Source organism: Electrophorus electricus, chromosome 14, assembly GCF_041902795.1.
Source record: "Electrophorus electricus isolate QZ-2024a chromosome 14, ASM4190279v1, whole genome shotgun sequence".
In the NCBI taxonomy this organism is placed as follows: domain Eukaryota; kingdom Metazoa; phylum Chordata; class Actinopteri; order Gymnotiformes; family Gymnotidae; genus Electrophorus; species Electrophorus electricus.
In genome coordinates, this window is record NC_137510.1 from 4,064,639 (window position 1) to 4,075,063 (window position 10,425).

Genomic DNA, 10,425 nt, shown 5'->3' on the forward strand with positions numbered 1-10,425 from the left:
ATTAATTGGCAAGCCCAATTACAAGTTCAGGATGTCTTAAAATTTCACTCCCCCCGCTTTCCGTCAACTCGTTCGATTTTTATCCCGAGAAATGCATATTAAAGTTAGAGTCTGGTCATTTTGAGTGGGTTTCTTCTGACGTCAGAGTCACTGGCGTTTAAAACAACCTGCATCTGAGCTGACGTGTTTTATACTAGTTTTTATAAAGCAAAATATGTATTTCTGACATCAGCGTGATTAATACCGCAAACGCAACAGAATGTGCTCGACAATATAGTAGAAGTTTAATAGACTGACTTGAGACTGTATTTTTGCACATCCTTGGAAAGGCATTTAAGCAGTTTAAACATGGTACTGCGTTTCATCCTATAAGCATCTAGCAGCCTATAGTTACCAATCAATTGGTAGAGTGAAAGTCAGGCTAGCCTACGGCAGCGTGGAGACCTACAGTCTCGCCTTATTTCGGGATATAGGGATCACTCTACAATGTCATATCCACAATTCGGATATCCTTACTCGACTGCACCACAGGTAAGCTCGGATCCATTGACTATGAGCGGGTGTTTGGCTGCATTTAGACCACATCGGGTGTCGTTGCATTGATTCGAGCCTGATCCTCGCCAGCGCGTTTGACTAATAAAGGTGGACGGCACCGCAGGATTTCAAAGCTATAACGTTACCGCTGGGCAAAGCTATAACGTTCCGCAGATACAGGTAACGAGATACCGCGCGCGTTTCCCTTTCAGCTGCGGGCTGCGCGCGGTCCTCTTTCGATCTTTATCTTTTTAAGAAATCGACTAACGCCGTTGTGCGCAGCGGGTGGAAGTTGCAGAACCGACGACCGGGGAGCGAGAACAACTGTTGTTGTTGTTTCTTTTGGCAATGTTCCATAAATCGCATTTTCCTTGGGGGACTAGATATGGACCCTGCCAAAAGAAGAAAAAAAAAGAACATTCTCTGCTCCTGATACGGAGAATATTACCATATAAAATGCTATTTCCTTCCAGATTTGTAGGCTAATTCGGGGGGGGGTACGTCTCACGCCAGCGAACTTTTTAAAACTTGGCCAATATAGCCTACACCTGTTTATATTTTCCTGACGCTGGTATTTCTTTGTCACGCCAGTTCCTCATGACTACCAACTCTTCTTGCTGCGAGTCAAGCGCCAGATCTATTTCGGACGCGGGTATGACCGCCTCGACGCAGACTCCCGTTTACTGTCCCGTCTATGAGAGCAGACTGTTAGCCACCGCCAGACACGAACTCAGCTCGGCTGCCGCTTTGGGCGTCTATGGCAACCCGTACACAAGCAGCCAAGGTTATGGGAATTATGTTGCCTACGGTACCGACGCCTCTGCCTTTTACTCGCTGGTAAGTATCTGCCAAAGTTTGCGCACGATGTACCATTTCGACAAATATATCAGACACTCTTCCTTTTTCCGTTGCACAACGCAGCTGGCGATGCAATAAATATTTATATTCTATCTAAATAATACTTCGAGGAGTATAAATAAATAGTTTAAGTGGAACGTTGCACACACACACAAACACACACATACACACACACGTGTGTGTGTGTGTGTGTGTGTGTGTGTGTGTGTGAAACTGGAGGTTTAGCTGCGTTCATAAGAAGGTTTCCAATAACAGCATGCCTGGCGACTGCTGAAACGCAATATTAAGGCAAAAACTGTGTTTGATCGCAGGGAGCGTTTGACGCCAAGGATGGGACAGCGTCTGCGCATGCGGGGTTCACGCAGGCTACAGCTTACTATCCTTACGATCCCACACTGGGACAGTACCAGTATGAAAGGTATTGAGTGTTGGCCTTCATTACGAATTCGGTAATTGCCAGTTAACATGAGCTAGACGAAGTTAATCACGATCTATATCAAAGGCTGTGTTGTGTATTGATTGAATAATTAGTAGTCTACCATTTTCGATCAAAATGAAGAACAAATACGATGATAATTAATATTGGTTGGTAATACCAGATTCTGTATGACAGCAACCCGAACAGGTCTCAAATGGTTATCGGAAGGATTATTATTTCGTAAAAAGAATAAAAGTTGTTTAATTAAACCGTAGTCAGCATGCTGCATGGTACATTTTGACTCGATATGGACAGCTAGAAGGCATCTGTCACGATTTCACCTGAAGATGTTTTACTGTAGCCAATCACGAAATTTCGACATTCGGTTTATCTCACTAAATCAGCGATGAAAGGTTATCTGCGCGCCTTTAAACCACACGGGCATGTCTAACTGGCGAAATTGGCAGGGAATGTCTGCTTTACGTGATTCGCCCAAGGCTTTGGTTACGTTAATAAACATGGCACGACAATGCATTCTTCTCATTGCTCTGCGGTTAATTACCAACGAAATGTTTTCTGCCGTAGATACGGGGCCATGGACGGCGGCACCAGGAGGAAAAACGCAACACGTGAGACTACCAGCACTCTGAAAGCGTGGCTCCAGGAACACCGGAAGAACCCCTACCCCACCAAGGGCGAGAAGATCATGCTGGCCATCATTACGAAAATGACCCTCACGCAGGTGTCCACATGGTTCGCCAACGCCAGGAGAAGGCTCAAGAAGGAGAACAAGATGACGTGGCCGCCGAGGAATAAGTGCTCCGATGAGAAGAGATACGGCGAAGATGACGAGGGGTCACAAGAGGACCAAATCAAAAGTGAAACTAACGAAGACGGTTAGCTCTACTATTGTCTCCGTGTGCTTCATTATCAGTAGCTAGTGTTCGGTTAACAATAGCTGTCAGTTGTTTATAGACTTGTAAAACCGTCGTGTTTTTTTGTCACTTTCATATATTAGTCTGTGCTAGGCCTACCGTTACGCTTCGCAAATAATACGTCATGGCGTATCGCCGGTTCTGTACTTCAGAGTCTCTTAGACATATCTGAACGGTTTTTCAATGTGTTTCTGTTTACTTTATCAGAGAGTGGAAGTCGCGAGGATAAAGATCTGCAGCTGAGCGACTTGGACGACTTTGACACAATCGAGTCAGAGAGTTCCGAGTGTGAGCTAAAGCGTCAGTTCCACCTGAACGCACACATGACCACCACCGACTGCCCGAGCGACCACCTCAAAGACACCTCTCTGAAGCTGTCAGCCGGAGCCTCATTGGAAGGGGACGGCGACTTGCCCAAAAACTGCCTGAAAACGGCGACTGAAGAGCACAGTTCCAGCAATGTACGACAGACCAAAACATGTTTCCAACAAGACCACCAAATACTCGACAACAAACCGCGGATCTGGTCGCTGGCGCAGACTGCCACCTCGTTGAACAGAACAGAGTACTCCTCGTGTATGCTTCGGTGTCAGTCCGCATTGCCCTCCTCTCCAGCGACCTCGTCGCCGTTGAACGGCCAAGACAGACAACAGGATTCGCCGGTCACGACCCTCAGACACTGGGTAGATGGGGTTTTTCACGACCCCTTGTTTAGACATAGCACTTTGAACCAATCACAGACCAACAACACGGTCTCTTGGACCACGACCAAAGGCTCCATTCTCGAGACCGGAGCGTTGGAACGCTCGGTTGGAAACAGCGCGATAAAGACACACGCTACCATTTTGCAGCACCAAGAGTCGAATAAGGATAACATGACTTTCCCCAAAGGGATGAACAAAATGTTTTGCTCCTAACCTCTCTTACTCATAACGGGCCGGTTTGGAGTTCGCTTCTGTGACGGTTAACAAGAAAATGTCGAACTATGTTTGGATAGTTCGTAAAGATGTTGGACATTATTTTATATTTGCTTGGTAATGGGAATTGTATGGTATTAACTGTTTTATTGTCATTTCACTTCTGAAGGTCCCAAGAAGGATCTGTTTGCTATATTTTCATTCCTCTGTTAAACGCACGATAAGGTTATGTAAATGTACAACCGGATGTTTACATTTTCAAAAGAAAACAGGTTTAAAGTTTGGTTTTGTTCCAGGCTATTTGGGGTTTTTTTTGTTTGTTTGATTTTTTTGGTTTGTTTGGTTTCCTTTTGGCATGCATATGTTAAAAAGTCTTTATGGAACATACTTTAAAACTCGGTCATTCATGTAATGACTCGCGTGTCACACTTGAGAAAAAAAAAAAACTCGCACAAGTACACATGTTTCCTTAAAACTGGGAGCTGTTTAAATTTGTTCACTATAATAAAGGATCAGTTTTGGACGCGAATGTCTGGTCCTTGTTTATCGACGAAGAGCGCTGTCCTTGGTGCTGAAACGGACTGAGCAGTCGTGGACTTTGATGTCCACTGCTTTCTAGGTTTCTCTGTTATTTTGGCAAAGAGTAATCTAACGTATGTTACCAAAATACATTCTCATCCGTCGGTTTTCTGTCCATTTGAGCTATTCACAATTTGCCAGGTATTGGTCTTCATTCTGTTGGTATTTGTGATAACTGACCTGCCTTTTCCCGCCCGTTTAATCTAACGTGTTTCCAAGCTTTATATTGTAAATATGAAATTTAAAGTGTGGTACACTGAAATGGTGGAACAAACATGACGCTCTCTGGTATCAGTTTATGAAAACTAGCAAAATGTTATAATAATCATCGTGTAATATTTATTTTCACCAAATAAAATTTGGTTTATAATAATATGAGCTTAACGTACCCTTCTATTAGATTTATAATAGCAGTCAATTACTGTATATCGTTGTCTTTCAAACTCTGTGGGAGCGCGCGGGCCCTGCGGAGCAAAGAGGAACGAGCTCATTAACCCTCCCTTAACCGGCGGGTAATTGGGATGTAGTCCGTCATATCTCGTCTCACCCTATCGATTATTTCACTCCACCTGATAATATTATCGAAGCATCTTTCTGTCAAAAGGCCAGAGTTTTCCGGTCAGACAGCCAAAACCAGCTACGGTGGAGATCATTTGAAGTGAAATTTTCCTGACACTAACCCTTCAATTTCTGCAGCTCGCTCGGCCCCGCAATCGCCGTCAGCCGGAGACTTTTCCACCGGGGCACGTCTGTAAATGAAAAGGGCAAGAGAACGCGAATTAGTTCCCTCAGATAAAAGGGCAAAAACAGGGAGTCAAGGGTACGACTTGACAGTGATGGTAAAATTGTTCTCCCGTGGGGACGGTGTCCGGCGAGAGGCGCCTCAATAATGAATTTTAATGTGAAAGCCAAAACGATTGAGATCTTCTCTTGTGTGATCCCCTGGACAAAGGATGTTTTCCATTTAATAAAAAAGAAAGCTGCAGTGTATTTATTTGTGGAACACGGTCGATCCGATAGATAGACCAAATGTTTTTCAAATAGATGTTATCTTTTAGCCTCCAGCAGTAAAAATAAATATGTCTAAATTCATAAATGTGATAATAAATTATAAATGTAACAATTCTCAGGGGTTCAAGCTAATGTACTGGAAAGATTTCTAAAACAGCCAACAAAAGATAAACGCCGAGTATTAAGAGTGTTATATACCGCAATAATAATAATAATAATAATAATAATAATAATAATAATAATAATAATATAAAGAGTTCATTTAAATAAAACTTGTACAGCATTTAACAGTACGGGAGTCTCCGTTCGCGCGCGTGTGTGTGTGTGTGTGTGTGTGTGTGTGTGTGTGTGTGTGTGTAGGTGTGACAGAGAGACAGAGAGAGATGGAGTTTGAGGAGGCTGACTAAATCATTCAGGCGTGGCAAATTCAAACACACAGTGGACGGGGATGCTAAATTAACGGCGCTTTTTACATAGAGACCAAATAAAACTGTAATCAGCGGCGCGTTACTTTTCATTAAGTGAGTTTGACAGCAGCATACTCACACTCGACATGGGAACAGGGCCGGGGAAATAAACTGCTCTCAAACCTGAGTCATAAGATAATTCCTAAAGCCCCATTAACAACTCTCCGCCGCAGGAAATGGGCTCCCTGAAAACATCTCCAAATCTAAAAGCTTTATCGACCTGCGCAAACCTCGGCTGATAGTTTCGTTTTTGTTTTTTTTTCACTTCCTTTTATTTATTTATTTCTGTTCAACTTAAGGGACAGGGATGTCCAGTGGTGGTAATAGACTTCGACATAACACATAAACCGGAGAAGGAGAATGAGCGTAAGTCACAGCGAGGTTTAAAGCTTTAAATGACCAATTAAAGGGTGTTTTACGTTACTTTGGAAAAGCGCACGTGGGAACAGTCAACAGACCTGCCAGTCATCCGATTCATGCACCACATAGCCTACATACTGAATGCATAATTGCAGGCCTATAAAAAGAACGGGTGCTGGTGTAATTACAAATGCCCCTACAATGGGAAACATGGGAATACAACGTAGCCATGTTTAATTCTTATGCCACGTTATTCTCTCGAAATGCGCAGGCACGAGAGTGTAAGAGCAAACATTTGAGTTTTAAAAAATGCACTCGTCTTAACGTAACACGCTCACCTCCCGCATTTCGGTGTTCCAACCACGTAGTCAATATTAAAACCTCTCGGAATCTTTACAAAGAAATACATAGTATGTTACACAGCAGCCTGTGCTCGAGATTGTGTGTGAACGAAGGGTAAATTTTATGGCATGGAAATTTGATAGTTGAGAGGCGGCATCTGGTATTTGTGTGCAGTAGTATGCTACATTGTCTAAAATAAAAATGTAAAAATGTAAAAATGTAAAAATAAATAAATAAATAAATAAATATATATATATATATATATATATATATATATATATATATATATATATATATATATATATATATATATATATATATATATATATAAAAAAAGCAGCCTGTCATACCCCTGGAAAACCAACCTGCCTTAATCCTGGAAAACAGCCCACCTTACTCCTGGAAAACCAGCCCGTCATACTCCTGAAAAACTAACCCATAATACTCCTGGAAAACCAGCCCATCATACACCGGGAAAACAAACCTATAATACTCCAGGAAAACCAGCCCATCATACACCGGGAAAACAAACCTATAATACTCCAGGAAAACCAGCCCGCCCTACCCCTGGGACCATGATGAAGGCCTCCCGGGTTGGTGCTGTCATGATCCGCATGGTAAATACGTTTGTACATCATTAGGCGCTTTCCATCTTACACAGGACTCCCTATTTTCAGCTAAGGTCGAATCATCAGCAACATTCGGTCTTAATTAATCTGCAGGAAAACTAATTAATAAAAAGCAATTACTTCTTCTCGTGCTCGGTCTGGGGAGTGAAATGCTGACGCAGCGGGTAGGTTGAACATTGCCTGAGTTAATGACATTATGGTCTCATGGACAACTGGGGCCACGTGCAATCACATATACCTCAGCAAAATGAAGTTGTATCTGACAGTAAACACGGAAAAGAAACAGGAGGCATCTTGGGGTACGACTGATACACGTGCACCCAAAGCCTCTACATCACAGAAGCCTTCCAGTAGGATAATGTCTAGTTTACTTAGACTTTGTTTTACTTAATTCTGGATAGTTCCAATGAGCCATCCTTATGTTTAATAAGGATGTTTAATATGTGTAGCCTACACAATGTGAATGCCTCTGATTTTTCAAATATGTCTGATCTACACTTATCACCACATATAAGCGTTTAAAATGACTGATTCAAAACGTTTATAACAGCTGATTTAAATATTTAGTACGACTGATTTAAGCATTTAGAATGGATCATTTAAGCCTTTATAACAGCTAATTTAATCATATAGAACGGCTGAGTCATTTAAGAAGATACATTCTTCAGGGAAGAAAACTTCTGTCCACCTGTACGCCAAACAGCATCTGAGGATGTCAATACCACCTGCCAAACTACGATGACCATTACAACAGGTCGTCCACCCTTCCTTTGTGACATTTCCGATAGGTCAGAATGTAAATAACTAGGGTTCTTTTCTACACCATATCGAATATATATTCAGATTGCCACAACAGCTTCTGCGACCCTTTGCTTGAGACACGCCACACGTGACACAGCAGGCGTTAAATACCGATACACAAAGCAAACTAAACGATGTATTTGGGCTTTGGTGTCGCGGCCAGTGCCAGTCGATAATAATCAAAAGTAAAATGACATGCAAAAAGCCATTCGTGTTTCCCGGCAGTGGCAAAATTGCATTTAAATGCCATTAAAGTTCACCGGATCTGCTAGTCTAATGTGCAACAGTGAGGTCACTCCAGGCTTGTCGCCAGTGTCTGGCCAGCAGGGTGTGTCATTGCAGGGGGGGCCGGGGAACGGGGGGCGCCGGGGGGGCGCCGGGGGGGTTGTGGAGAGCCCACAGCCGAGAGACTTTCCACACCTCCAGGCGCTGTGCACCTCTTCTCTGCCAGCCTATGGTCACCTGCAGTGCTCAAAAAAAAAAAAAGGTGCTAAAGTGTTGCCTGTGTGCCCCCTGGTCAGGAGACGCTAGCAGCACTTAAGAGCAGCTAGAAGCAGGCAGAGAACATGAGGAGAACCGCTGGAGCCCAGGCCAGACGAGCGCTGGTACCAGAGGAAGGAAACACGGGCGTCTCGTTCCGGGACTGGGTCCGCATTACCCTGCGCTACATAACCGTAAGGGAAAGCTGCATCATGGTGTTCTATTAAAACCATCGAGCCGACCTGGGAACATACCTGGAGGGCCAGATCTGTGTTTGCCAAGGAGCTGCTACAGGATTTAGGTTAACTTTTAAATTATTAATATTTCTATAAACATTAAGTTATTTATATATGCCTATTATTTAATTGATTGTACATTCAGTACTCCTGTGGGAAACATGACGGTATGGCATTGTGGGTATGTTTACATTTATATGTAATGCATTCAATATGTTCTAGAATATATAAGACTAGAGCTGATGGTAAGTGTAGCACATCTCAGGTCGGGGGAGGGGAGGATGGGTGTGGGAGGCTGGTTCAGCACACCAGCGTCTGACTACTGCTCACACCAGCATCTGATTGCTGCTCACACGACCACCTGACTACTGCTCACAACAGTGTCTGACTACTGCTCACAACAGCGTCTGACTACTGCTCACAACAGCGTCTGACTACTGCTCACACGACCATCTGACTACTGCTCACACCAGTGTCTGACTACTGCTCACAACAGCATTTGATTACTGCTCAAACGACCATCTGATTACTGCTCACACCAGCGTCTGACTACTGCTTACACCAGCGTCTGACTACTGCTCACACAACCATCTGATTACTGCTCACACCAGTGTCTGACTACTGCTTACACGACTGTCTGATTACTGCTCACACCAGCGTCTGTTTACTGCTCACAAAATCATGTTGATATTTCTAGACTTCCCAAAAACAAACAGAGATTTTAAAGACTTGCCACAAAATGTATAAATGTCAGGGTACCCTTTCTTACTTTGAATGCAAAGGGTTAATGATGTAGTCAACAAGCACTAAGAAGACCCTTATGTTCTAATGACAGGTCAAAGGTCATCTCAAAGGTTGTCATTACAGCTAGACGGCTTTGTAACAGTGGCTGAAAAAATTAATTTGAACAAAGTACTGGGGGAAGAGCAATTAATCAAACCCTGGAACTTACCAATACAGTTAGACATCTTTGCTTTTGGATAACAGACCACTGGATGGTTATTATACCAAGATGACAATCACACACATATAAGCGGATGGACATTATGAGTATTAGAATCTAAATCTGTTACTTTAAATCCACACACACACATATACACGCTCACATTTATTTTTATATTGTAAAGATGTGAGATCACACAACATTTCCTATGTATTATACATAAGTAACTACCTATGTATATTATGAAGATAAATTTACCTTATCCTTAACCCTGACCTTAACCCTGACCCTGACCCTGACCTTAACCTTAATCTTAAACTTAACCCTCCCCAGGTTGTCTCCGGTTCTTTAAGCAGGTCTTTTTCGCTGAGTCATTCTTGTGGGCTGGTCCAGCCCCCAGGCCTCCATACAGGTGATCTGGATGACTCAGGTGACCAGCGCAAGGCTGAGGCCCTACTGGAGGGAGGGGGGCGTTAGAGCGCTCGGGTCAGGGTGCCCATCTGATGCCCAGTCCTCTGGATGGTGTCAGTTTCAATGATCTGCACAACACATATCAGAGTGAATTAACATTCCCAGTGCAGGGGCCCCACACTGGGATTTTCATTTTTGAGAAACAAACACAAACACAAACACACACACACACACACACACACACACTCACAAAAAGACACACAGGTCCACAGCCACACCAGGCTTCTTCACACTTACACACCATGCTCTTTTATTGCTGTGCAAACACACACACACACTCACACATACACACACACATACACACACACACACACACACACACAAACCCTGTCTTGCCCCCAGTGTTCCTCCGAACATGCAATCAGCACCCAAGTGAAAGGTCACATTTGCATTGCAGGTGGCTCTGCACAGGGGGGAATCTTCAGGTAATTGGTGGCGAAAGGT

General features: G+C 43.4%; 1 protein-coding gene across 2 annotated transcripts; it reads left to right on the plus strand.

The window, feature by feature from the left end:
* Nucleotides 1-250: 250 nt before the first annotated feature.
* Nucleotides 251-4,185, plus strand: irx4a (iroquois homeobox 4a). 2 transcript variants are annotated; one of them, XM_027026381.3, is made up of 5 exons: nucleotides 251-531; nucleotides 1,126-1,371; nucleotides 1,704-1,810; nucleotides 2,396-2,706; nucleotides 2,953-4,185. In XM_027026381.3, the coding sequence occupies exons 1-5, from the start codon at nucleotides 487-489 to the stop codon at nucleotides 3,660-3,662; spliced, it is 1,419 nt and encodes a 472-aa protein (XP_026882182.2). In that variant the 5' UTR covers nucleotides 251-486; the 3' UTR covers nucleotides 3,663-4,185. The 2 variants fall into 2 exon arrangements, with proteins under 2 accessions (XP_026882182.2, XP_081552615.1); XM_081696489.1 differs by lacking the exon at nucleotides 251-531 and adding an exon at nucleotides 543-714.
* The last annotated feature ends 6,240 nt before the right edge of the window (nucleotides 4,186-10,425 follow it).

What these genes read in the sequence shown, in the direction of transcription:
- irx4a (XM_027026381.3), top strand. Translation starts at nt 487, where the DNA reads ATGTCATATCCACAATTCGGATATCCTTACTCGACTGCACCACAG. An exon ending in CCTCTGCCTTTTACTCGCTG is followed by an intron (nt 1,372 to 1,703) that starts GTAAGTATCTGC and finishes GTTTGATCGCAG; the next exon opens with GGAGCGTTTGACGCCAAGGA. An exon ending in GGACAGTACCAGTATGAAAG is followed by an intron (nt 1,811 to 2,395) that starts GTATTGAGTGTT and finishes TTTCTGCCGTAG; the next exon opens with ATACGGGGCCATGGACGGCG.